This window comes from Apis cerana, linkage group LG3 (assembly GCF_029169275.1).
Source record: "Apis cerana isolate GH-2021 linkage group LG3, AcerK_1.0, whole genome shotgun sequence".
NCBI lineage: Eukaryota > Metazoa > Arthropoda > Insecta > Hymenoptera > Apidae > Apis > Apis cerana.
Window position 1 is genome coordinate 6,335,247 of NC_083854.1, and position 27,937 is coordinate 6,363,183.

General features: G+C 22.8%; 6 protein-coding genes across 25 annotated transcripts; 5 read left to right on the forward strand and 1 right to left on the reverse strand.

Annotated features, from left to right (window-relative positions):
- Nucleotides 1-2,297: 2,297 nt before the first annotated feature.
- LOC107997334 (probable G-protein coupled receptor B0563.6) lies at nucleotides 2,298-4,669 on the forward strand. Of its 2 annotated transcripts, none has more exons than XM_062072526.1 (6): nucleotides 2,298-2,676; nucleotides 2,853-3,112; nucleotides 3,197-3,423; nucleotides 3,513-3,814; nucleotides 3,974-4,208; nucleotides 4,302-4,669. In XM_062072526.1, exons 1-6 carry the CDS (start codon nucleotides 2,654-2,656, stop codon nucleotides 4,332-4,334), a joined length of 1,080 nt encoding a protein of 359 aa, XP_061928510.1. In that variant the 5' UTR covers nucleotides 2,298-2,653; the 3' UTR covers nucleotides 4,335-4,669. The 2 variants fall into 2 exon arrangements, with proteins under 2 accessions (XP_061928510.1, XP_016911349.1); XM_017055860.3 differs by having other exon boundaries at nucleotides 2,301-2,676; nucleotides 4,297-4,669.
- A 254-nt stretch (nucleotides 4,670-4,923) lies between these two features.
- On the forward strand, nucleotides 4,924-10,621 carry LOC107997333 (trafficking protein particle complex subunit 11). 4 transcript variants are annotated; one of them, XM_017055858.3, is made up of 21 exons: nucleotides 4,924-5,078; nucleotides 5,463-5,664; nucleotides 5,738-5,907; nucleotides 5,993-6,181; nucleotides 6,255-6,440; nucleotides 6,505-6,672; nucleotides 6,782-6,986; nucleotides 7,067-7,240; nucleotides 7,375-7,453; nucleotides 7,524-7,578; nucleotides 7,745-7,952; nucleotides 8,033-8,238; nucleotides 8,346-8,651; nucleotides 8,723-8,928; nucleotides 9,004-9,140; nucleotides 9,218-9,430; nucleotides 9,562-9,722; nucleotides 9,802-10,024; nucleotides 10,109-10,217; nucleotides 10,284-10,357; nucleotides 10,424-10,621. In XM_017055858.3, the coding sequence occupies exons 2-21, from the start codon at nucleotides 5,476-5,478 to the stop codon at nucleotides 10,448-10,450; spliced, it is 3,285 nt and encodes a 1,094-aa protein (XP_016911347.1). In that variant the 5' UTR covers nucleotides 4,924-5,078; nucleotides 5,463-5,475; the 3' UTR covers nucleotides 10,451-10,621. The 4 variants fall into 4 exon arrangements, with proteins under 4 accessions (XP_016911347.1, XP_016911346.1, XP_016911348.1 ...); XM_017055857.3 differs by having other exon boundaries at nucleotides 5,062-5,341; XM_017055859.3 differs by having other exon boundaries at nucleotides 5,062-5,341; nucleotides 8,726-8,928.
- Nucleotides 10,622-12,386: 1,765 nt separating this feature from the next.
- LOC107997335 (probable serine hydrolase) lies at nucleotides 12,387-16,247 on the reverse strand. Of its 7 annotated transcripts, none has more exons than XM_017055862.3 (7): nucleotides 15,918-16,247; nucleotides 15,657-15,805; nucleotides 15,531-15,575; nucleotides 15,173-15,408; nucleotides 13,766-14,113; nucleotides 13,233-13,517; nucleotides 12,387-12,781 (listed from the first exon to the last, which is right to left on the reverse strand). In XM_017055862.3, exons 2-6 carry the CDS (start codon nucleotides 15,715-15,717, stop codon nucleotides 13,266-13,268), a joined length of 942 nt encoding a protein of 313 aa, XP_016911351.1. In that variant the 5' UTR covers nucleotides 15,718-15,805; nucleotides 15,918-16,247; the 3' UTR covers nucleotides 12,387-12,781; nucleotides 13,233-13,265. The 7 variants fall into 7 exon arrangements, with proteins under 7 accessions (XP_016911351.1, XP_061928525.1, XP_061928522.1 ...); XM_062072541.1 differs by lacking the exon at nucleotides 15,173-15,408 and adding an exon at nucleotides 14,432-14,667 and having other exon boundaries at nucleotides 15,918-16,244; XM_062072538.1 differs by having other exon boundaries at nucleotides 15,900-16,237.
- Nucleotides 16,248-16,291: 44 nt separating this feature from the next.
- On the forward strand, nucleotides 16,292-18,400 carry LOC107997336 (AH receptor-interacting protein). 10 transcript variants are annotated; one of them, XM_062072529.1, is made up of 7 exons: nucleotides 16,292-16,469; nucleotides 16,656-16,774; nucleotides 16,868-17,047; nucleotides 17,120-17,285; nucleotides 17,390-17,576; nucleotides 17,695-17,837; nucleotides 17,976-18,400. In XM_062072529.1, the coding sequence occupies exons 2-7, from the start codon at nucleotides 16,697-16,699 to the stop codon at nucleotides 18,176-18,178; spliced, it is 957 nt and encodes a 318-aa protein (XP_061928513.1). In that variant the 5' UTR covers nucleotides 16,292-16,469; nucleotides 16,656-16,696; the 3' UTR covers nucleotides 18,179-18,400. The 10 variants fall into 10 exon arrangements, with proteins under 10 accessions (XP_061928513.1, XP_061928514.1, XP_061928512.1 ...); XM_062072530.1 differs by having other exon boundaries at nucleotides 16,319-16,510; XM_062072528.1 differs by having other exon boundaries at nucleotides 16,321-16,448.
- A 732-nt stretch (nucleotides 18,401-19,132) lies between these two features.
- On the forward strand, nucleotides 19,133-21,696 carry LOC107997354 (protein pelota). The gene is made up of 10 exons (XM_017055894.3): nucleotides 19,133-19,418; nucleotides 19,730-19,798; nucleotides 19,876-19,968; nucleotides 20,068-20,218; nucleotides 20,307-20,420; nucleotides 20,490-20,630; nucleotides 20,715-20,937; nucleotides 21,014-21,206; nucleotides 21,281-21,387; nucleotides 21,480-21,696. Exons 2-10 carry the CDS (start codon nucleotides 19,758-19,760, stop codon nucleotides 21,578-21,580), a joined length of 1,164 nt encoding a protein of 387 aa, XP_016911383.1. The 5' UTR covers nucleotides 19,133-19,418; nucleotides 19,730-19,757; the 3' UTR covers nucleotides 21,581-21,696.
- Nucleotides 21,697-22,150: 454 nt separating this feature from the next.
- On the forward strand, nucleotides 22,151-25,027 carry LOC107997353 (pescadillo homolog). Its single transcript, XM_017055893.3, has 8 exons — nucleotides 22,151-22,443; nucleotides 22,638-22,871; nucleotides 22,974-23,481; nucleotides 23,577-23,716; nucleotides 23,782-24,041; nucleotides 24,105-24,292; nucleotides 24,400-24,578; nucleotides 24,646-25,027. Exons 1-8 carry the CDS (start codon nucleotides 22,420-22,422, stop codon nucleotides 24,907-24,909), a joined length of 1,797 nt encoding a protein of 598 aa, XP_016911382.1. The 5' UTR covers nucleotides 22,151-22,419; the 3' UTR covers nucleotides 24,910-25,027.
- Nucleotides 25,028-27,937: the final 2,910 nt, after the last annotated feature.

A 27,937-nucleotide genomic window follows, 5' to 3' on the forward strand; every position in this document is an offset into this window, starting at 1 on the left:
AGATTCTATAAATATAAAATATTCTTTTAACAGTTACATTTAAATTTAATGAACATTTATATAAATGATTCACTGTAATTTTTTTGGTTTGTTACAATTGTTATCAAATTTCTTTCAAGTCTCAGTGCTATTAAACCTGAATGTTTTTTTTTAAATTGAAAGAAATATAAGAAAAATAAATACAATATTATTTACTATTAATAAATAATCAAAATATAAACGACAAAAAATGCAAAATCACATATATTTATAATTATAAAAATATTTTATAAAAATATTGATCAAAATATATTTAATAATAATTTTTTTCTTTTATCGCAGTGATTGTTACAAAATTTCTTTTAACAATAAATCATCTCTCTTGTCAAGTATGATTCACAGCAATTCGTTTAAATTTAATGTTATTGTGCGCCATGTTGAGAATATCAGTAACGGCAATAACGACGCATGTGCATCAATTCATAATTCTAGTAGCATTTTTAACAAAAAAGTGAAAAGCATATTTTACTTCGGATTTGTAGATAAATCATCGATCTTCAAGTGTTAACGAAACTAATTGAAATCTATCTATGAAAAAAATAATTTAAAAAAAATTTCCATTTCAAACATAAACACTGATTGAAATGTTTTTAAGTGTTCTTAACGGAATGAAAGAAAAAATTGAGTTAAATGATAGTTTAAAATGAAGTTTATGTAACGTACTTTTTCTGTAATAATAAATATTCTCTATAAAGTATTCTCAAAATTTTCTAACTTATATATATATATATATATATATATATATATTTCGATAATTCCATAAAATATCGAAAATAAAGAATTTCAATGGAGAACTTCGAAGTCAATACATCAAGAATTTTTTCGATACAGATAAATATATATAACGTATGTAATTTTTCAATATATATGTATGTATATATCTTTTTATTTAATTTTCTGAAGTTAGTATTCTAAATTATTATATTATATTTAAAAATAAAGACTATAAAAAAAATATATTTTTTTCAAAAAATTTTCTATACACAAATTGTTTTTGATACTTTAAAATATTTATTAATAGTAAAATGATTTATAAATTATAATGATATAAATTTTTTTTCTTTTATTTAAATTTTCTCAATGATCAATTAATTAATTTATTTTAATTATGGAAAAATTAATGAAATCAATTTATTTTAATTATAGAAAAATTAATGAAATCAATTTATTTTAATTATAGAAAAAAGTAAAATAGAAAATTCTATTTTTCTTTTCAATGTTTTTAAATATTTTGATTTTTAGCAAAAAATATTTTTAAGTTTTAAAATTCAAAATATCTCTATTAAATTAACAATCTTTCTTTAATTTGATCTTATCTTATTTATAAATTTTTAAATATATATATAAAAAGAACTAAAAAATTTCTAATAATTTTTATTCATTACTAGACTTTGAAAATAATTTTAAGTAATACATTTTATACCGTTAAGATTCAGGATATGATAAAAATTAGTATCCATATATGTAATACTTTATCAAGTTTAATTCCATGGTTTTGCATTTTCGTTAGTCGCACGAATAGATGCTCTATCGACTGTAAGGAATGCTTCTATGGTGCTTTCTACTTGAAATAATTGCTCATTTTTTTGGAATATCGATAAAAATCTAAAGCTCATAATAAAATGATAATTATTGTCTAAGATTGTATTTAAAAATATAAATTTTTCTTTTTTTATCATTTAATTATTGATTTTTATATATCACTTCAAACTTTCATGTGTCACAACAATATTTGAAAATCCATAACGTGTAAATTTTATCAAAATTATTGAATATATCATATTAAAAATTTATTTTCATAAAATAATATTTAAACTTGTATGCTTAAGAATTATCTAAATATTTGTAAAAAAAACAGGCAAAATTTATCCGATATGAGAATCTTCAGCATAATGATATAAAAACTCATGAATAATATCATCTCAAATAAAAGTAATCGATTAATTTTGAGTTTTATAGCTAAAAATAAAAATAAATTGTGATAAGTTTTGTTTATTATCAAAAAATCTATATTGTAAAGTTTAAGCATAAGAATATTGTATGAAATTCATGATAAAATTTTATTTGAAAATTGAAAGAAATAATAGAAGATAAATTTTATTTAAAATTTGTTTCCATTTCACATTAACTTATTTAATAATAGAATTTATCTATTTTAGCTAAATATTTTAATTATTCATATTATCGATATAATGTATTTTATTATTTTAATAGAAATAAAAAAATTATTAATGAATGAGAAATATACTTTTTATTGCATTTTTAATCAAATTAATTCATAAAAAGGCACTGAAATGTAATTATAATGTACAAGTATATATTTGTTATATTTGTTATATTATATATAATATATTTGTTACATTATAACAATAAACCTTTGCAAGAGCATGCGCAACATTGACTTTTTATAGAAAATACAGTAGCAAATTCATCAGGGATAAATCTCGCAGAACTTGTGCACCCGTTGTGTTTTACTCAAGTGCTCATTAATAAGAGTTCTATAATTACATGTATATACATAAGTGAGATGAAAAAATCTTTAACATATTAATAAATATTAGTAGATTTTAATTTTTAAATTGTGTTTTTTACTAATTTTATTAAAATATCTACTATGTTAACGGGAATACTTAGAGGGTACGTTATAAAAGATAATAAACTTATTTTATAAATAAATATAATAATAATGATAAAATATTGAAAATCTTCATAAATTTAAAACATTTATCAATTTTTTAAAATTCATGTTTTAATCAAATTTATACTACATTATTTTGTTATTTTTAAATACATTTATATATTATATTTTATAGAACCCTTTTATGTTGTGACAATGAAAATTTTACCTGGAATAATGTAATTAACATAAACAGACATGCTTTTAATGAAACTACGTCTTTATTACATGTCGTTTATAGAATAATAATCCCTGCAATTATAATTAGCGGTATTTTTGGTAACATTTTAATATTTCTGGTGTTATCTACTCCGATGTTTCGAGGAATTGCATATTTATATCTTCGAGGATTAACATCAGCACACATCGGCGTTCTTTTATGTTGGATACCTATATGTATGTATCATGATAGAATTATTAAAAAATATGTAAAATATAAAAAAATTCTAAATTAATTCCAATAAAAGTATATGATTTCAGTTATTAGATTAGGATTCGGAATGAAAAATAATTACCCATCCGTTTTTTATCATGCTCATTTGGAACTGGTTGCTGTAAACACCTTTGCTATAGCTAGCATTTTAATTATGACCAGCGTAATCGTCGATCGATATATCTTTATTTTTTTCCCGACTCGTATTCGTAGCAGGAATGCACGCAAGAATATTCATTCTTTCATTCTATGTTCTTTCATTCTTGGATTTGCGGTATTAAAATAATATTTTTTATTTTTTCTTAGAAAAAAATAATCATTGTACATATCAAAAATCCAATTTTATTTAAAGTCATTTTATAGGTAAGCGCTCCGTTAACAGGAATGAGAACAGTATATGAACAACAAGAAGATACTGGAACAATTTTTACATTACGCGAAAATATATCCATTACACAAAGTGTTTTGTGGAATGTATATATTTGGATGATGGAAATTATATTACGACTTTGTCCAACTATAATTCTTCTTTTTCTAAACAGTTTTGTAATCAAAAGATTTTTACAACTTAATGTTAAAAAAAGAGAATTTCAATCAGTTTCTGAAAAATTTCGCAATCCAAATATTCCTGAAACATCTCTATTAACTCGCAATCGAGGATACAGGTAGTGTAAAAACAAAGATAAAAATAAAAACAAAAATGTAGAGATTTTCATAAATGAAAAATTAATTTGAAAATATCGTGCAAAAAATTTATTTAAAAAAAAATTTTGTTCCATTAATAAAATGTGTAATATTTATAGAATACTTATATTTTTTTTTAGAGAAGAACAGCATTTAGCAATATTAATGGCGATAATGGCAATATGTTTTATAATAACAATGATTCCTTCAATATTACTTGAAATTTTATATCATGATTACGAAAATATGAATGATGATTATCTTTTATTTCGAGCATTTGCTGTTGTTACAGAGCTTTGTAATTTTGCTGCCCATATTATCATATATTTTTCATGTAGTAAAGAATTTCGAAAAGAATTTCTCAAAATTCTTCAGGTAGATAAAAATTTTACTAAAATATACTTATAATTAAATAAAAAATATTTTAAATTGAATTTTCTAATTCTAAAAATTTAAAATAAAGAATAGATGCAGAAAAAATGTTATAGAAGAAGATTCTGATCGACCAATAGGGGAAATTGAAGATTATAGTCGGCATGGTACAACAGTTCGATTAACACCTGAACAAACAAAATTAAATTCTCCAGCTTCTATGAGTAAATTGAATCCAATGGAAGAAGATAAAGAATCCGAAATATTAAATGCCGCTGATATTGTCTAAGAATTATATATATTTTATATATATAGTACATAACATATTCATTTATTTATAAAATTTATTTATAAATTATAAAATATATTATAATGAAAAATATATGATAAATATATAATGAAATATTATTTTATTTTGTCATGCGGAAATCATTACATAATAAAAATTATATTTGGTAAAAATATTTTAGAAATTAATATTTACCTCAAAAATAATAATTAATTTTATTTGTTATTAAAAATAAATTATATTTTTTTATTTTTTATTGATAATAGTATCTTAGACAAAAAATATATATTTATTTTTGAACTTTAAGTATTAGGGATTTTAGAGTTTCTCAATCTTTAATAAAGAAAATAAATTTTAATTAATTAAATATAACACAAGTTAAATATAAATTATTTTTAATATAAATTGCAAAGAACATAAGAAACAATCTTATTTTTTTAATTTACGTCGGTTTTTTTCAGAATATTTCAAAATATGAAATCACGAGAAATCACGAAAATCATAAAATATCATATCTATTCAGTATCTTATCTGTGCTTGTATGCTATTTGTATGTATAAGCATATAAATACTATATCTATATGGTATGATAGCAGTAAAATATTTGTAATGCAATTATTTAATTATACTTATATTAAATTTACTAATTATTATGGTAATGATAATAGATGGCACTAGTAATCACGAATATATAAATTATCAAAAAAAAATAATACATAACCTAAACTGTCAAATTATACATAGATCACTTCGATGTTATAAGTATTTTTTATTATAAGTATTTTTTACACGAAGTTTTAATTCAATAGTTTTTTTCCTCGATGTAGTTCATTGTGTAAATACTTGGGTATGCTTAAACATATATAAACATTTATTTCATATAATATATAATTTAATATAATTTATATTTTTTCATATAAAATTCTAATATTTATGAAATTTATTAAAAATAATTGTTTTTTTTACAGTTAGTCCTTAATTATGTGTGAATTACCACCAGAATTAATTATTAAACCATTAGCTCTTATTGGCTTAAGTGGTTTAGATATTGCCAATCCTATACATCGGTCAATTTGGGATGCATTCAGTAATAATCGAAGATTAGAAAGTTCTGCCATACAATTTAAATTACTTACTCCTACTCATGAATTTCCTACAGTAAAACCCAAGGTTTTATTATATAATCATAAAATATAATTTATATATATTAATGAATTATTAAATTATTATTGATATATTTTAGAGAAATTCATATGAATATTATAAACCTAAAGGAATATTAAAACGTAATTGGATGAACAAATATCTTAATGAAATTCCAGCTGTAGTTGTTGTATTTTATAATTTAGATTGGAATGATCCACAATGGAATGAAAAAAAAATGGAATGTGCTTCTAAAGTACAATCTCTCAGGTATTTCTTATATATCATATATTATTATCATAAATATTATCTATTAAGAAATATAATTAATATTTTTAATTATTTACTCTTTTAGAAATGCTTTGGATGGAAGAACTACAAAAATAGCTGTAGTACTTATACAGCAATGTACACAACCTCCACCAGGATCTGAAAATGCTATTGCAACTGAACGTGCTACAGCTGTATGTGGAGCATGTGAATTATCTCCAAAATTATTATATATTTTACCACATGGAAATCATTTATTAGGATATATATCTAGGTAATTAATAAATTGTAAATTCTTGATTATTATATATATATTTATATTATAATTATATTTTTATATATTATAGATTGGAAAGTGCTTTATATGATCTAGCACAAAATTTTTATCATCATGAATATCGTATTGTCAAAGGACATAGAGATCAACTTAATAAAACTGTGCAAAAAAATACATATAAACATTTATTTGTACGCCATCAATTTAAAATGGCATTTTTAAATGAATTAAAACAAGATCAAAATTTAGCTCAGAAGTAAGTATAATAAAAATTAACAAAAAATTGAGTACAAATAAAATGCACAAAATTTATTTTATAGGCATTATACTCAAGCATATAACCACTTATTAGAAATACAAATAACAGACACAAATGTAATGGAAATTATAACTATTGCTTCTTTTATAAATTATAAATTATGTAAAATAATGTTCAACTTAAATGTTCCTAAAGATGCTATATCACAATTTAGACTTCATACTGACAGGTCAGAAATATTTTTTTTAGAAATATTCATAATAAGTTTTATAATAAAATAAAGATATAATAATTATAATATTAATATTATTTATAATAACATTAAATTGGTAATGCAGATTCAAATTATGGACTGGTCCAAAGGAACTTATATTTGAACATCATGCTTGGATGTGTAGTCAATTTTCCACATTTGCAGAATTATTTGATGATGCTATTCGACAAGGACTTCCTGCTGTTCAAACTCAGCATCCTGGATATTATTTTCAATCAGCAGCTCATCATGCAGGTTTAAGACAAGCAGCTTGCAAAGAACTTTGTCAGGTATACATAGATTGGAATATTTAATAAATAACATTTTTATAATATAATAAAATTTTTATTATAAATATATGTCATTTTAGAATGTAAATAGTTATCCAGAACCTGATCCATTAGCAGGAGAAGAAAAACTTGAATTCTATGGACAACGACCATGGCGTCCTGGAAAATTAAGTGCAGAACCTGCAGATCCTATGAAAGAAGTACTTGCTATACAGGCTTTGCAGCATAAAGAAAAATATACAGTTAATCATTCAGTAAGAATAAATTCATTTAAGATTTTTTTATTTAAAAATTTTCACTTATTTTTATCAATTTCATATAAATAAGAATTATTCTAATATAAAATTATTATATTTTCTAATATATAATTATTATACTATATTTTCAGAATATAATTATTGGTTTATTGGGCAATGCAATTTCACAATTTAAAGTATATAGATGTCCACGAATGAGAAGAGTATTAGGTAAAATATATTTAATTAAAATAAATAATATATAAACATTGTTTAATAATATACATAATAATTGTTTTAGTTGTACAAATGGCTGAAGAATATTATAATTGTAAAGATTATGGAAAAGTTCTAACGTAAGTCAAAAGAATATTAATATATATGTATATAAATTTATTGTAAAACAAAAATAATACAAAAAAATTTTGTATTATTCATTAGTCCAAAGTTTGACTCTAACATTATTTTTATCTAGACATATTTCATTACTTAACATCAAAATCATAAAATTTGATTGGCCAGATTATTGATGCACATGTTATGGGAATATCACGGTGAACGGTGGCCTGTCTTAATCACAAATATCTTAAAAAATGCTTTGCGTGCGGCATATCTTTCTACGAATATTCAAGACTACATCACATTGGCATTTGAAGCTTTGGGACCTTCTACTACATTTTCGGAGGATTATAAAATTTCTATCTATAATAATATCATTAATATTCTTCATGTGAGTAATTTTATAAATTACCATCTTAATTTTATATAAGTATTTGTAATTAATTAATTATACAGAATATGAAATTATAGAAAAAATCACCAACTCCGGATTCTGATTTACCCGATGATGTGAAATATCCCGCAATAGAAAAATGGATAATCGAACTTAATCAATCAGAACCAATTGTTTTTACAATTGATGATAATAACATGAGTTCGTTTATAGAAGTTAAAGCAAGGTTTTTGCAACCAAAGTATGCAGTCAATTCTATGGTTAGTGTGGAAGTCATTATTAGGTAATTTTATAAGTTTATATATATATTATATATTATTTATATACATATGTGTGTGTATATGTACATGAAAAAAAGACAATCTCTAATAAAATTTATATTTTGTTTAGAAATTCATATAGTAATACCATTGAATTTTCTAAAATATCAATAACAATTAATAATCCAGGATATAATGAAGAATTTATTATTAATGATACTAAACATAGCAATCTTATTTTTCATGGGAAAGAAATGAAAAAATTTCTTCATCAATTTCAAGCTCCACAAAAAAATGACAGTAATGAAATGCGCATTACTACAATTTCATTGTACATGGGTAATGATGAAAGTTGCTGTATTATTTTAAGATTTTCTGCTCTAGGAAGAGAAACAAATTTTTTAAGCCGATTATATCCTGAAATACAACAACTTCGGTATGTTTAAAATAAAGCATTTTTATTTATATTTTTATACAAAAAACCGATGCATTTTATATTTATAATAGTAGAGGAGAATTTGAAGCAATACAACCATTAGTCAGTGCCGAAATAAAACAGGAAGAATCTAGTCTGAGTATAAGTGCAGAATCAAATAATCCGGCGCTTTTAGGAGAATGGCTCCCTATTAATATATCTATTACTACTAATGAAGAAATATCATCAGCATTTTTAAATGTATTACTTGTATCCGATGGAACAAATGAACAATCAAGTATGTATGCAATTATTAAAAAAATATTTAAATATTAAAAAAATATTTGTTGATTATGATTTCATTAAATTATAGCGGAATTAAGCTTAACAATGAATAATAAACAATCGGTAATATCGGTATCCATTAATAATTTGGGAAAGAATTGCGTTACTCATCAAACTGTATATTTAAGAGCTCACAAAATTGGTGATCGAGATATACATATAAAGGTATATATTATTTTAGTTAATCTTTTTAATTTTTATGTAATAAAATAATGCATACATATATAATTTTATTATAACAGGTAGAATATTCAAGATCTAAACAAATTAAAGGATTTAAAGAATTAATATATTCATTGTCAGTTACAAAACCATTTGAAATATCAACATTATTTTATACATCACTTTTTGAACCATTAACAAAAGGTTTTATTTATGAACCATTTATAATTATGCCTCATATTTCTTGTATCTCTCCATGGCCTATATATATTATAAATACTTCTATAGAATTGGTAAATAATATCTTTATTAATTATTATTTTTTATGATATATAATTATTATTTATTATTTGTAATTATTATAAATATATATAACATTATAATTATTTATTATTTATGATATATAATTGCATATTATTTATAGGGAGACTCAATAGAAAGAGAAAGTGAAGATCAATCAGTATCTGTTTTGGCTGGTATTACATTATCTGAAAATGAAACAGGTACAGATGCATATTATTTGATACCAAAAGTGAGTGGTGAACAACCTATTAGTACAGGTGTCTATACTATTAGATGGAAACGGTAAACAAAATTATATTATTTTTATTATTAAAATTGTTAAAATGATTAAATAGTTTAATATTAATATTTTTTATTTTAGTGCAAATGATGATAATGCATTAGAAACTAGTAGTAGCGTTACTTTATCTCCGTTAGGAATTGAAGATGCAGTAATTGGTTTAGAAGCTAAATTACCTGCTCATGGTTGGGTTCGTACACCGTTACTAATATCGTATTTCATAAAAAATCATTCTGACCAAATGATTACGTTACGATTGACTATGGAGGCTAGTGATGCCTTTATGTTTGCTGGACAAAAACAAGTATTTATCTTAAATCTTTAAAGTTTATAATATGATAATAAACTTCAATAATTTAATTTATATTTTTCAATTTTTCAATTTTAGATTGATATTTATATACTTCCAAAAAATGAAAGAAAAGTTGAGTGGATTTTACGACCATTGGTGGCAGGTTTTGTACAACTTCCAACATTATCATTAACAATTCCTGATGGTAATAATTTTATTAATTAATGTATTTTTAATTACATCTTAATCGAATTTAATTACATTCGTATAGATGAATACAAATTAAGTAAAGCGCGACTTTTGGAAGTGGTAGAGAGATCAATACCAAGTCATATATACATCCTTGTAAGTATTATAATTTTATTGAAATTCACACATACAAAGTTAAAATTTGAATATTTTTTTTTATAGCCAACTTCACAAACTATAGAAGAATAAACAAAATATCAAATGTAGTAAGGAAATAGGTAATAGAGAAAAAAAAAATTTTGTTCTTTTATCATAACACATTGAGTCACAGATACATTATCTATACATTCTTAAATATAAAAAAAATTTCGTATTTAAAATTATAAATACTAATTTGTTAAATATAATTTATTTAAGTTACTTTAAAGTGTAATAAACGAAAGTTCCTTATCCTTAAAAATATATTTAGTTTAGTTTAGTTGTAGTTTAAATATTGATGCGGGCAACGGATCGATATATTACAGCATATCGATTATATTACTATACCTATATTTCTATAGAAACCACATTTATGCAACCACATGTATCACGTGAAGATGTTTTTCTAATTCGTAATAAATGAAAACATTTTAAAATTAAAAATTATAATAATAATAATTAAATTTGAAGAAAAAAGTGAATTGTGAATATAAAGATTATAAATAATAACATATTGATAATGTCTGATAATAATTATATTTCTTTGAAAAAACCACAAAATAAAAAGCACTTGCAAGAATTCTTAACACCTATTTTTCGTATAAATTCAGAGGAATCTTTGATTCGTAATAGAAAATTTTTAAAGGTATGCTATTATTGTTAAAATTATATATAATCTTAAAAATTAAGTTTTTTTTATAAATATTTCGTAAATTAAAATAAATATTTTTATATTTTATTACATAATTAATGTTTAGTATAATGAGAAATTATATATGCAAAATTAAAAAAAATTTTAAATTAGGATCTAGAACTTGCAAAAGCACGTTTGCGAACTTACGCTGCATATACACCAACTGATCGAGAATTACAACAACGTACAATAGAATATCGCAAACATCTTCAGAAATATATATGAAATTTTTGCTTCATAACAAGTTGATTTCATGTTGCAAATGAAGTACATCCATTCAATTTGATAACTCGAGCCGAACGAACAAACTTTCAAGTGAAAAGTTTGTTGATCGTTAGGATCGATGCACCAAACTGATAATTCAATCGATTGTATTAGACTAATGAAATAAAAAATATAAACTAAATTTTATTATAAGAATTTATAATACTTAATAATATATTAAAATAAAATATTTTATCATTATAATTATGTAATTTTACTTTAAAAAAGGAGATATATACTTACATTGCAAGATGATCTATTACTATAAATTCTACAATATAGACAAATAGTTCTTATATAAAAAAATGTAAAAAAGAGAACGCGCGAACAAGTACGAATACTATTCACCTGCAGAAATGAAATATTCACGTTCATTTTTTACGTGTGACGGTATTATCATCGTTCGTAATTACTGACACGTAGAACGTATATGTACGATAGGATAAGTTCGTTTCAGAAGTTACCTGATAACGACCTAAACCAATAATTCGACAAAAAAGCTATATAATACTTCCACGTTATATTTCATTTGTAAGTATTTTTACAAAAATATAAAAATATGTCATTATCATATATAAAATTTTTTCATAACTTAAAATAAAGTATTTATAATGATTTCTTTCAAATATATCTTATTTAAAATTATAATTTATAAGATGTTTTAAAGCATTAATATTTTAAATCTTACTTACCTGTTTGTTGATAAGACAAATATTTTTTATTAATCTATTTTTTAATCGTTCCATATCGAACAAAAATTTAATCAGAACTGATATAAAACAGCTGTGTTCAATAAAGTCTTAATATATAATTATATATTTCTACGTGGCTATATTATTTTACCATTTGAATAAACAAATTGACATTGAAATTTTTTGATTTAAATATTGTAGATAGCCTAAACATCTGTATCAATAGCATTTTTATCTCTTGTATAGCATCTTTCTTGTAATTTTATCTCCATGATAACGCAATTTTTAATAATTCGAAAAATATAATTAGGTTTAATTTAAAAAAAAATGAAATAGAAAATTTTGAGACATTTTTAATTGCAACTATTTATTACAATAAATAAACATACAAACATAAACAATTAGATTTTCTTTAAATAAATTATATTTGAATATAATATCAATCGTATTTTTTAGTAAAACTATAAAAAGAAGTTAATACAAGTAGTACGAAATGATAGCATGTATCGCTTTGAAGTCATTTATCGCCGAGTTATGCATAAAATACACATTGATATAACTGTGTTGCATTAGTAAAACATTAATGCATTATCGTTGTTGGTTACCAAATGTAATATCCATTAAAATAATATATACCATTAAATTTTATAAAAACATCGTTCATTGGCCTTGTAAGTAGTATCATTTATTACTTTTAAGATATTTTTAAGTTATGACTCATTTTTAAACAAACTGAAAAAGGAAAAATCGTAATTTTATCTATGGTTAGTAGAATACTTTAGTGACACTATATCTTTGGAATGGTCTTTTTTCAAAGTTGTGATATGTAATTATTTCTTAATATTATTTTGTAAAAATATGAAAAAATTATAATATAAATATAAATGAAAAAATTTGGTTAAATTAAGAAAATATATTATTTTTTAATTATTTTAAAAAAATAATGATTTTTAATAAATTATAGTTTGTAATATAATTAATAAATTAAATCCAATAATTTGAAGCACAAGTATTGTGGAAGTACATAAGATAATGTAATATCATAATACATTTTCATTGTTTGTACACATAGAGAATGTATAGATGTACTAAAATAATTATATGTTTAAATTAAATATTTCTATATACATTTAATATAGCTTGCAAAAAACTAACTTTTCTAATTTAACACTTGCTATCTTACCCCTATCAGTTTATATCTAAATTTTGCTTATCATTAAGTACTTATAAAACTGTTAATTATAGGTGCAATTTTTTCAGGATAATTTAAATGTACATGATGAGTTCCTTCTACTTTATGATATTCAAATCTTTTAGCACCTATTTTTATTTGATCTAAAACTTTATCATAAGATTCAGGATAATCAAGTTTCAATCCAGGTATAGCACGAATATTAAGGTAAGCACACTTTATCCGAGTTGCATATACAAGTACCATATCTAAAGATATTGTACCCAATGCAGAAACCTAAATTAAATTATATATGAAATATGTTATATTATTATATTATTGTTTTATTATTATAAAATCAATATCAATTAATATTAATCTGTAGTTGGTATTCTTAGATCATAATTTATGGAATTGTAGATTATCAGTTGGTATTCTAATTGCAGATTATTATGATGATACGAACTATAGATTAATTTTATATATTGTATAATATAATAAATTCATATGTAATTATTTATGTATTATAATGAATAAAATATTACCTTTAATCGCGGATCACGTGAAAAATAATATCGTTCGGATTCATTGGCAGGTCGCAAACCACGTTTCATTAATATTATGGCACTTTCTCTAGTTATGGAACCTTTATAAGCATCTTCAACAATGCTAAGCACTTCATCATAACTATAGGATGGAATACTATCAGATTGTAGCAATTCATACTTTAAAAATTTGTCAATACTATCACTAAGTATAGCAACATTTTTTGCCGTGTCTTTTACACTAGGACTTGCAATATCTAAACTTATCATGAATTCCACTTCATCAGGATAAAATGCAGCATATAAAAATGATATTGCCCCTCCTAAGGAATGTCCAAGTAATTTGACCTATGATAATCATATTTAATTATATATTAAAATATGTAAAAACTGGAAAAAATAGAAAATTATTATTTATGAATACTTAATATTAATTCAAAATAAATGATTATAAGTATAAAATAATATATGGATATAAATTTTAATTTTATGAAATGTACTTTTTATATCATGCAAAATTGAAGTAAACACTTTCAAGGCTGACTGTTATATAACAATAATAAAACAATATTTTTTGTTTAATAGATTCTATGATTCATTGATATGATAGTTATTTGCTAAACTACTAAACTAAATTGAGTGGTAATACTTAATCCACTCGCTAACCTTCTTCCATTTGAAATATTTTACAATTCTACGAAGTAGAATAATACCATCCCAGTAAACATAATAGTATTGACTTTTTGGATAATGGGAAGATAAACCATGACCAGGCATATCCAAACAAAGTACTGAAATCTCATCACATAATAAAGGAATCAAAGTGTCAAAACTGCCAGCATTATCTTGACGTCCATGCAGAGCCACTATTGGTTGGATCCCTTTAGGACCCCACCATTTGCCTGCAGGTAAGTGATTATTGAAAAAATTTAAAATTTTTAGATTTAACTACTTTAAATATATATATATAAATATACTAAAATTTATATTTCCTAAAAAAACATTTTTAAATAAAAATTTTAATATGAAACAAAGTTGTAGCTGAACAATAGAAATTTATTATGATTTTGAAAATATATGTAAGACCTATAGTTATACAACGATAGTATAAGATTTGCAATGCATATATTGTACATATGAATACATATAATGATTAATTATGTAAATCTATAACAGTCAACCTTGTTCCAAGTAATTTTTATAATATCAATTTAGTCATTATATAATTATATATGATATATGTAATATAACAATTCTTTTATTATAAATAAATCCAAAATGATACCAATATAAATATTTATGTACATTATCAAAAAATTAAATATAAAAATAAAAAATTGAATTTTTATATAAAAAAAAATTAAAATTAATAAATGATCGTTGTATAACTTTTATTTGCTAGCTAACCTTGTTCCAGTTATAATATTTAACAAGTCTACGTAGTATAACAAGCCCATCCCAAAATACATAATAAAATTGTCCACTAGGAAGATGGGAAGATAGACCATGACCTGGCAAATCTATAGCTAGAATGGCTACATTTGATGGTAATAATGGAATTAATTTATCAAATGTTCCAGCATTATCTTGCCAGCCATGTATTGCTACTATGGGCTGTTGATCCATTGGTCCCCACCATTTGCCTAAATTTATTATCATTATTCTTTGATATTTTGTAAATATTATTAGAATATCATTAATAAAAGAAAATTTTTCATGTATATATTTATAACTGCAACTAAAATGAATTATAATATTTACTGACCGCTTAAGTAACCCCATGGTACAGGTATTTGAATTTCTTCCACATCTGAAAATTATTAATATTTTATAATAATTAATTAAAAATCTGTAATATAAAAATATATCAGTAAATAAAATATTGACTTACTATGTACTTTATGTCCATTTATACTTTCAGTAGAATCACTAGCTTTGTCAACTGTATTCATCTGGCTGATAATAAAATACTAATAATGTTTAAAATTTGTAAAGAATTATTTCTCTTATATATATATAAATATATACTTAACAATTTTTCTGAAAAAAAAATTCATAAAATAAAAATATCAATTATTTTCTAAATTAAAATATAAATTAAGTATGTGTATAATTATGTTAAGTCATAACTTACATATAATATAATTATTACCTTCTTTAAAATTAAAAATAATACATTATATATTTTTATTATGTTTTTAATTTACTTATGTATTTTTTGAAAAATTTGTTAATAATTTTATTGTATTATCAAATAAACGTTTGAAAACTTATTTGAAGAAATCTTTAATATTATATAATTCTTACAAATATTTATACTTCCAATTTTGATGAAATTATTTAAAATATAATAAAATACTTCACTGTGCGTTTCCTAAATATATCAGATATCAAAGGATTACACAGCACTTTTATCTAAGATAAGTCTACTTTTTTAACACATAACACATTGGAAGACATACTTACGTATTATATATATATATATATATCATATATACATATATATATATATATATATCATATATTATATATATATACATATATATATATATAGTAGTATATGTATTAATCTCTTTTTATGTCGTCTTTTTCTTATGATATGATGTGTTCATAATTTTATATTTTTGCGTCAATTTATTGGGCAAAAAGCAAAGAATTATAAAAAGAAATATATGAAACTAATGTAATAAATAATTTAATAATGGTTCGATTAAAACAGAATTTTGCAATTAAAAAGTTTTAAATGTATAGTGAAAATAACATATAAAAATAGTTTATAGTTATTAAAATTTATAAACTTATTTTATTGAAAAATCATATAACTTGTAATATTATTGCAATTATAATGCATTTTTTAGTAATATTGAAGTTATAATGTAAATTATTTTAGGTTATTTCTTTTTTGTTTTGTTGTCAACTGTTACTGTTAAAATGGAAAATAAGGAATATATAGTGAAAACTATAATTCATGCAGGTACAAAAATAATTAATTTTGTACCTGGAACTAAAGTATGCATATATTTTAAATTAATTCTGTTTAAATTAAGTATAAGTTTTAACTTATATTAATAATTATAAATAGAATTATATTTTAATCTTTAGGTATTTTTTCATTTTAAAACAACAAAATGTGATCCACAGAGAACAATAATAGATGACAGTAAAGTAATGGGAAATCCAATGGAACTTGTTTTAGGAAAAAAATTTAAACTTGAAGTATGGGAAGTTATTATACAAAAAATGGCATTAAATGAAGTGGCTTGTTTTAGAATTGATAAAAGTGTATGTTTATAATACTTTAAAAGAATATTATAGTATTTAAAATCAATGTTTTAATAGTATTTATTGTTTTAGCTAGTTACAGCATATCCATTTGTATCTAAAACTTTAAGAGAAGTTGGAAAACCAGAATCAAAAAAACGTAGTCATTGTTGTGGTGTAACTTTACAAAATGAAGGAATTGGATATGATGATTTAAATGAACTTATCAAATATCCTCAAGATTTAGAATTTACAATTGGTAATCAATTAAATAAATAACTAATTTTTAATTTAATAAATTATAATGTTAAGTTATTAATTTCTTATTTATTAAATGTATAAAAATTATATTAATTTTTTTAGAACTTATCAAAATTATATTACCTGATGAATATGAAAAAGAGGTATGGCAAATGACAGAAGATGAAAAATTAAAAAGTATTCCAGATATAAAAGAAAAGGGAAATATATTATTTAAAGAAAAAAATTATAATGCTGCATGTGAAATGTATGCAAAAGGTATTGGCATATTAGAACAACTTATGCTTGGGTTAGTATATGATGTTTGCACATATTATTATAATATTTATTAATTATTTTAATAATATTAATTATTTTAATTATATTTTTTCTTTTATACATATATTTTATTTACATATAATCTATAGAGAAAAACCAAATGAAGAAGAATGGTTAGCTCTAAATCAATTGAAAACTCCATTACTTTTAAATTATGCACAATGTAAATTAATTCAAGAAGAATATTATGCAGTTATTGAACATTGTACAACAGTTCTTAAACATAATCCAGGTTTATTATTTTATATACTTTACATCATATATATTTTATACATTATATATTATATTATAGACATAGTATATATATTATATATATATGTGTGATATATATGTGATAATATATATATATATATATATTTATTATTTTTAGATAATGTAAAAGCATTGTACAAGAGAGGTAAAGCATACATAGGTGTTTGGAATGAAGAAGAAGCAATTAAAGATCTAACAAGAGTTGTTGAATTGGATCCCACATTACAACATATAATTGAAAAGGAATTACGAGTATTTTCTGCAGCAATCAAAGAAAAAAATCAATTAGAAAAAAAGAAATTATTAAAACTCTTTAAATAAATGTATAAATATTGTATAAATTATATAGATTTTATATATGTAGCATGCAATATATACAAAATCTCTCCTCTTTCTCTTTTCATAGTAAAGTGACTTAGAAGACAAATGTTTTTTTGTCAGAAATATTGTATAAGAAAATTGTACAAATTGTTCATAGTATAATTTCAATATTGTAAAATCTTAATTTATCCGAAATTAAATATAAATATTTTTCAATATGAACTTTTCGAATTTTTATTATTTAACAAATATTTATTATTTATAAAATATTATTTATAAAATACTTATAATATTTATTTATAAAATACTTATCTTATAATATTCATTATTATTTACATTTAAAAATTCTATATATTTTAAAAATAATACATAATGAAATCACTCTTATGATTTTTGAATTTTTTTTACTATTTTACCGGCATTGACAGTTATATATAATTAACGAATTTATATTTTTAATTTTTATATTTTAAATAAAATAATTTTTAAGTAAATAAAATATAATTTTTGGTTTGATGTCATTTGAGAAGTATTTTTTGAAAATTAATGTATTGAATATTTAAATGAAAAATGAATTCGAATTTGTGAAATTCGTTGTGTTATATCTAATATAATAATATAGTATAATAATTGAGATACTTTTTTTATATAAAATTATATTATTACTCTTTTATTTTATGAATTAAAAAAATAAATAAATTAAAAAAATTAATTATAATTTAAAATAAATAAATCAAAAAAATTAATTATAATATTAATTATAATCTTATTTTTTTATAATTTTATTAAAAGTTATTAAATGTGTTATAATAATTTACAAAACATATTATTTTTCATTATTTATGTAACTATTGAATAAAATATATTATTACATTATAAAATTTATAAATTATTTTTAATTAGAATCATATCAGATTTTTATCGAAAATCCATTTTAATTTTCATAAATAAATTAAATTAGTTAAATTAAAGACTGTAGAAGTAATTTTCAATTAATATTTTAATTAATATTTTTTATATTATTTTTTAAAATTTTGTTTTTATACTATTTATAAATTTTCTTTTAAATCTAGTTTCTAAAACGAAATCTAAATTTGTTAATCAAGTCATGAGTGTGACTGTTGATCGACAGAAAAGTATCATGTTTAACTTGTGGCATAATTTATTTTATGTTATTCTAATTAAGTTTAAAATATGGAATGTCTGATTTTTTTAAATATCTGTGTTAATTATTCTTAAGGTAATTACGTAAATTAATTGCATATGATACAACTATGATACAATCTAACCTAAATATCATTTTGATTTTAATATGTAAAATGATTTATAAAAATAATTTGTAAATAAAAATATTTTAATATCTTGTATTCTTTTTTTTTTGTTTTTTATTATATAACATTTTGTGTAAATTTTAAAATATTATTTATTAAAACGAGATTAATAAAAACGAGATAAAAATTATATCAAATTTATTTAAAATGATTTTAATATTTATTTAAATAAATTATTTAAAATTGATAGAATAAAATATTTAACATTAAAAATTTTTAGATTTAATAAATACGAAAATCTGTATAAAATGAAACTTGTGTCTAAAAATGTTGATAAAGATGGAGAAGGGTAAGTTTTTTGCTATTTTGAATAAATTATAATGAGAAAAAAAACAATAAAATTAAAAAAAATATATATATTATTAGGAGTGTGTCTCTTGTCCCAGAAAATACAGAAGATATGTGGCATGCATATAATCTTATTAGTGAAGGAGATTTTGTTACTTGTTCTACTATTAGGTAATTAATTTTAATATTAATTTTAGTTATCATTATAATAATCAATATAATCATTATAATAAATCATAACATTTTACTTAATATTATTATTTTTTTTAGAAAAGTGCAAATGGAATCTGCAACTGGTAGTTCTAACAGTTATAGAGTCAGAACTACTTTAACTATATGTGTAGAAGGCATCGACTTTGATACTCAAGCATGTGTTTTAAGACTGAAAGGTAGAAATGTAGAAGAGAATAAATATGTTAAGGTATTTTTTTAATTTAAAATATATTTTAATTAAAAATATATTTTACTTAAATTGTGTTATGATATATTTAACTTATAATTCTTTATAGACAGGAGCATATCATACACTGGATGTAGAACAAAATAGAAAATTTACAATTACAAAAACTAAATGGGATTCTATTTCTTTGGAAAGAGTTGATACTGCTTGTGATCCTACACAGGTAAAATTTAAAATAAAAATAATAACAATTAATTGATGAAATTTAATGAAATAGAATATTTCATTTTAGAATGCAGATGTTGCTGCTGTTGTAATGCAAGAAGGTATAGCACATATTTGCTTAATAACTTCCAATATGACAATAGTTCGAGCAAAAATAGATCAAGTTATTCCTAGAAAAAGGAAAGGAAATGTTTCACAGCATGAAAAGGTTGTTTTAAAAATTTATTAAATTATTAAATTAATTTTAAATAATATTTCATATCTTAATTTCATTATTTTAATAAATTTTTAGGGTTTAACAAGGTTTTATGATAACATAATGCAAGGAATTTTGAGGCACATTAATTTTGATATTGTAAAATGTATTATTCTTGCAAGTCCTGGATTTGTTAAGGATCAATTTATGGATTATATGATTCAGCAGGCCATTAAATTAGATAATAAAATAATATTAGAAAATAAAGGAAAATTTTTACTTGTGCATTCTAGTTCAGGTTTTAAACACTCTTTGAAAGGTATATTTTTCAAATTAATTATTAAATTAATTAATAAATACAATATATTTTTTGTAATATATTTTTTTTACAATAGAGATTTTAGCTGAACCCGCAGTAATATCGCGAATTTCGGAAACGAAAGCATCAGGTGAAGTAAAAGCATTAGAAACATTTTATACAATATTACAGACTGATCCTTCTAGAGCTTTTTATGGAAAGAAACATATTGAGAAAGCTAATGGATCTCAAGCTATTGAAACACTACTTATTTCAGATAAATTATTTAGGTAGTAATAATATCTTATTTTTATTTGATAGATTAAAATCATATATTTATGATTATTTTATTAATTGTATGCAGATGTCAAGATATTAATTTAAGAAAGGAATATGTTGAATTAGTTGAAAGTATAAAAGACTCTGGTGGAGATGTAAAAATATTTTCAAGTTTGCATGTCTCAGGTGAACGTAAGTTGAATCAATTATTCAAGTTTTAATATTTTAAGACGTTTCTATATTCTTAATAATAATAATAATAATTTTCATAAAATCGTATATAGAATTAGATCAACTTACTGGAATAGCAGCTATACTACGTTTTCCTATGCCAGAATTAGAGGACGAAAGTAATGACGAAAGCGATTCAAATGAAGAGGATTAAGAAAGCTAAAATAATAATAAAAGCTAAAATGCTAATGTATAACTTTGTATCTGTTTGTGCTGTGCGCAATCAAAAATACAAGATAAAATATAAAATATATTAATAAAAAAAATTAATATTTTCCTTGTTTTTAAACATTTAATTATTTTTTTGTTTTTCAATATTTAATCATAAATATTGAAAACTTCGTAATCATATTTTCGTAAATATTTTAGAATTATTATAATAAATATATGGTATTATAGACGCGATATAAAATAGAATTAACATTCAATAAAATTAAATATAAAATTACAAATATATATTATATTTATATAAAGTCAAGAAAATAATATATTTTTTATATTAAAAATTAACATTTTGTAGTCTTCAAAAATATAAATATGTTCAATCGATATTCTCATACTTGTATTTTGTATTATGCGCCAAAAATAATTATAGATAATGAAAGCAAATAATGGAAAAAGGATAAGAATCAGAATATACATATATTTTATACATATATTTATATTCATATCATATATTCATATGTCATAAATATAAATATATTTATATATATTTGTATAATTTATGTAATATATTTTTAAATTTTCTAAATTGAGATTAGAATTTATTTAAATATATTATTATTATATTATTTTTATGAGAAATAATATACTTTTTAAATTCAATATACAAAATGAAGATTAAGAATTCTTATTGAACTTGCTATGAGATGGCGCTATGTTTCCAATAAATAACTCGTTTTCTATTATTTTCTACACGTGGATTTAATTATTGTAATTTATTTTACATACATTTATATAATTTCATATTTTATTATAAAAACGTGATGTAAAATGGTTGTAATAGGAAAAAAAAAGGTATTTATTAAAGTTACTTATACTATTTTAAAATCATTTATATTTATAGCTATAATTGAGGTTATTTTATGTATAAAATAAAGAAAGATTTGAATTACATATTTATTTATTATATTTATTTATATTTTATAATATATATGATATCGTTTAATATTATCATTAAATATTATCAAAATTTTTATTTATATTTATAGTATCAGTCTGGGGAAGGAGCACAGTTTATGACAAGAAAAGCTGCTCTAAAAAAATTGCAGCTCACTTTAACTGATTTTCGCAGATTATGTATATTGAAAGGAATATATCCAAGAGAACCACGTAATCGTAAAAGAGCTCAAAAAGGAGATCCTAGTATCAAAATATTATATCATAAAAAAGATATTCAATTTTTGATGCATGAACCAATAATATGGAAATTAAGAGAATTTAAGGTATATTAAATTAATTAGCTATTATTTATAGCTTTTATTTTTAATATGTAAATATTATGTATATTGAAAACTACAAATATTATAAAAATTACGTTTTTTCAGATATTTAATAAAAAAGTTGGAAGAGCAAGAGCTTTGAGGGAATTTTCAGATATGAAAAGATATTTAGATAATCATCCTACTCTAAAGCTAGATCACATTGTTAAAGAACGTTATCCAACATTCATTGATGCACTTAGAGATCTAGATGATTGTTTGACTTTATGTTTTTTGTTTAGTACATTTCCATCTCTTAATCATATACCAAGAGATCAGTCATTATTATGTAGAAGATTAACAGTTGAATTTTTACATGCTGTAATTGCTGCTAAAGCTTTACGTAAAGTATTTGTATCTATTAAAGGATATTATTATCAAGCAGAAATTAAGGGACAAATAATAACTTGGATTGTACCTCATCACTTCAGTTTTGAGCCTCAAGCAAAGAATGATGTAGACTTTAAAATTATGTCTATATTTGTAGAATTCTATATCGTGATGTTAGGTTTTGTTAATTATAGACTTTATCATAGTCTTAATTTATATTATCCTCCAAAACTTACTACTAATGGTAAGATAATTTTTTTGAAATAATAATAGATATATAAATTTTTATCAAGATCATAATTTTATAATTTTATATTAATAGAAATATTTAATATGTAGATAATAGTGAAAAAATACTTGTTGATGAAGAGGTATATGTATCAGAAAGAATAGCAGCATTAAATGTACCTTTAGTAAATCTGGATCCTACATTACAAAATATAGAAGATGAAGAATTGGAGATAGATAAATTTACAAATGTATGAATTAATTAAATCGATATTTTATTATTTTTGACATAAATATTAGTTTATATTCATTTTAGGAAGGTGATGCTACAAATATGGAAGAGATTAGGATAGAAGCAGAAAAAATTAAAAAATTGAAAACACTTTTTAAAGGTTTAAAATTTTTCTTGAATAGAGAAGTACCAAGAGAACCTTTAGTTTTTATTTTACGTTGTTTTGGAGCTGAAGTATCTTGGGATAAATTACTCTTTGTTGGTGCAACATTTGATGAAAATGATGAAACAATAACACATCATATAGTGGACAGACCTAATATGACTAAACAATATATTTCTAGGTAATATTTTTTCTTTATTATTACATTTTTATTGATATTTAATTATTTGATATTTTTTTCTAGATATTATGTACAACCACAATGGATTTTTGATTCGGTAAATGCTAAAGAATTGTTACCTGTAGAAAAATATCTAATAGGTTGTGTACTTCCACCACATCTTTCACCATTCTCAAATAATCAGCAAGATCAGACATATATTCCACCAGAGGAACGTGCACTTATGGATCCTGAATTTAAACTTAATAATGGTATGCAATCATAATTAAAGTAAATAATAATTATTAATGGATTAAAAAAAAATTAATTTTTGTTTTATTGTTTGTTTTTTTGTTTTATTGTTTTTTTTATTTATTAGAAGAAGAAGATGAATCTGAAGAAGAAGTTGAAGAAAATAAAGAAGAAAATAATGAAAATGAAGTGCAAAAAAATGATTTAACAAAAAATTCAGAAGAGAAAATTGAAGCAAGAGAATCCTCTGGTGATTTGGAAACAACAATCGATGAGAAAGAACAGCAACGAAATCGATTAAAAAATGTTAATTATTTTTAAATATACATATAATTTTATAATTTTTCGATTATTTACAAATTTTTAATTGCAGAAAATGAAAGTTAAAACTGGAGAAGTGATAAAGGAAGATCCATGGGAGAAGAAACGACAGGAGAGACAAGAGTATCGATTAAGAGAACGTATGATTAAAAAGAAACATCGAAACTTGTATAGGAGTATGATGGAAGGTCGCAAGGAAAGAGCCAAGGAAATATGGCTTCTTCGTAAGAAGAGGCGGCTACATGATACCGCTGAAAAGCAAAAACGCAAAGAAGAACGCAAACAGAAAAAAGTTAAAATTACTGAACAAGAATAAATAAAAAAAAAGCAACTAATATAAATTTAATATTTAGTTTTTATTTTTATTCCACATACATCATTTTTTGTAAATGAACTATATTAAGAATTATATTCAATCACACTTTTCACATTAATCTTCTTGTCTTTTATATATATTAGTATGGAATATAAAGTTATGAAGATTTGACAACGGAATGTGATAACTTTCTCAATAATCATAAGTACAGTTATGCGAATAGAGAGATGTTTTTAATCCAGTCCTCCCACTTACCGGAAGCCCACGCATACGATGATTCTGATTTCTACTTTTCCACCGAAGGACTTTGAAGGCCAGACTACCTACATATATTAACCTACGCAATCGTGAGTGTTATTTATCTGTATATAATAAAAGTCGGTTTGATTTTTTTGCATTTTTTTTGCATAAAAAATTTTATATAATAAAAAATTATTCAAAAGATTGTGCATTGATCTCGAATAAAGAACAGATTCATTTCAATCATTCGATCTCTAATACATCTTTGATTACTTCCGTGACTTTCGTTAGACGAATTAGCATCGAAGGACAAATTCATTTAATGATGGATAAATTACCGTCGATACATCCGGTACTTGCGTATATTATGTTAGCAAATCACCTTGAATCGATCATTGAAATCGAATGCGAAAATAAAATATCCATGGTCAAACTATATATTTGTATAATTTTTATTATTTTGAAAATTTATAATTTTTGTGAATTTCTTTTTTTAGTATGAAAGCAATAACAACGAAAATTTGAAGAATCTGTGGATGATATTTGAATTTTACTTAAAAATTCTTAATTAATTCTTAATCGCGATTATAAAAATAAAAATATGTAACATTTATTGTACAATGAAAATAAATATCTATTAGATTTCTACATGGTAATCATTATGATTTTAAAGTAATTTCTATGTAACATACGAAGTGATTTGTTGCATGATCGAAATTAAGACTTAGCAATCGACAACAAATATTAGACAAAACAATATTCAGTCACATTCAGTTCTCGAAACAGAAAAAGGAAAAAATGGAAAATCAAGCGAAAGCGAATAAAACAATTTAATAACCAGCATTTCAGCATAAATGAACTTAAGTAATTTTTAACTCTCCGAAGGATCGCCATATTTTGTAAAAGTAAAAAACGCTAAATAAGTTTCTTAACAAAATCGACGATTGATTAACGTCTATTTGTGAAAAAAGTATTAATATTTCTCATTTGTTTGACACAGGTTTTTCGCGAATATTCTCGGTTCTGGAACAACTTCTCATCGATTTCTTCAGTTATTTGCAGTGGTGACTGAACCGATGTGTCGCGACACTGGCGTCGGTGAAGTCACCAATACCTAACCCGATTCAAGTGTGCGAACTGTGTGCAGATTGGGTGCTTACGTCACCCTTGCTATTCCTGTTCCAGCCCATCTCCATTCCGATTCTCCTTAAAATGAGCATCCCTAGAATCTGCAACGCTATATAACGTTCTAATCTCATCGATATGATCACGAATATTATTTCCTTATATCATCAAATTTCATGATATATATATTTCAACGTTAAAAATAATAATGATAATAATGATTTCGTGTTTAATTTAAGAAAAATTTCGAGAGATTTAATTAATAAATGAAATTCGAATGAAATTAATGCCAAATCACGATGGATTTAAATTATTTGAAGTTTTTTTTTTTTTTTTAGTACGTCTTGGATTTTAATCTTCATCTTTCTGAATTTTATATCCATTATCCTACACATTCACATTTGTTTTATATTCTGCGAATTTTAATGTATCCTCATTTAAACGCAGCAATGTATAAAGGAAGGAAATGAGATAGGATGATTCCATAGAATGGAATTCTCTTGCGAACAAAATTTTATGCTGGTTCCTGCTGTCTTTTTCTCAATTTGGTGAACGAAACACGGAGGTGAGTGCGTGGGATGCACATGCAAGAACATTGGGACAACCTACACATTTGGTGGTAGAACGCATCTGACAGTGAAATAAATAAGACTTTCGAAAACTTCGAGTTGGAAAGGAACTCGATGGACTTCTTATGAAATTCAAACGTTATATCTCAAAATCGTCTTCATAACGATTCGTTAATGAATAAATCACAATATTTCAAATAGTTGCATTGTAATTAATCAAAGATGATAAAATATGAAACGCTAAGAACACGTATACATGATTATTACCGATTATTTTATATTGACACGTGAGTGGATTCAGGAAGAGTGGCCTTGAATTTCATACATAGTACCGCGTATAATTGCAGTCTATTGTTTCGCGAGGGATCATTAATGAAGAATAGAAGAGTTCCGTTTTCGCGAGACGAGCACGAGTGGATTGATTGGAAGAAAAACTGTAATAAATGGCAAAAAGGATGCCTCTCGTATGAGGCGAATAATTATATAATCAAGGTTATTACAATATTAGATAATCGATGCATCATTGATATAAAGACGCTGTTGCATTTAATTGAAACACATCAAGGAACGACCTTCGAAAATTTCTCGTGGATCAGGCTTAAGAAAGATGATCGTAAAAGTTTGCGCTATGCGAGAGATGTTCGAGCTGAATGCACTTTCACGCGTTTAATTGTTCCTTCAGTCGGTTGTTCGCTTCCGACTGATGATTAACTTGGGTGATTTCAATGCCGGCAAAGGCGATGCGTTCGCTCGACTTCGGGCTCTACTTTTTCATCCACACTGATGTTAGCGTAAAGAAATCTTCGATCACGTTTAATAAACTTGCAACGGATGAAAAAGTCTCTTTAATTATGTTTAAAATCGCGTGACGCGGCGCTCCCATTTTAATAAACGTTCTTTTCTCGAATCTTTTCTTCTTTCAGAGTCAAGAAAAAGTTTTTGGAAATTATTTCAATTTAATGGATTTTTTTTTTCATATCAAAGAAATAACTTGAAACAAAGAAGGAAATTTTATCTTTATTTGAAAAAATATATTTCATTTCATTCAAAAGTCTTTAATATGGAATCTTGATTGTCTAACAAAAATTTATAAT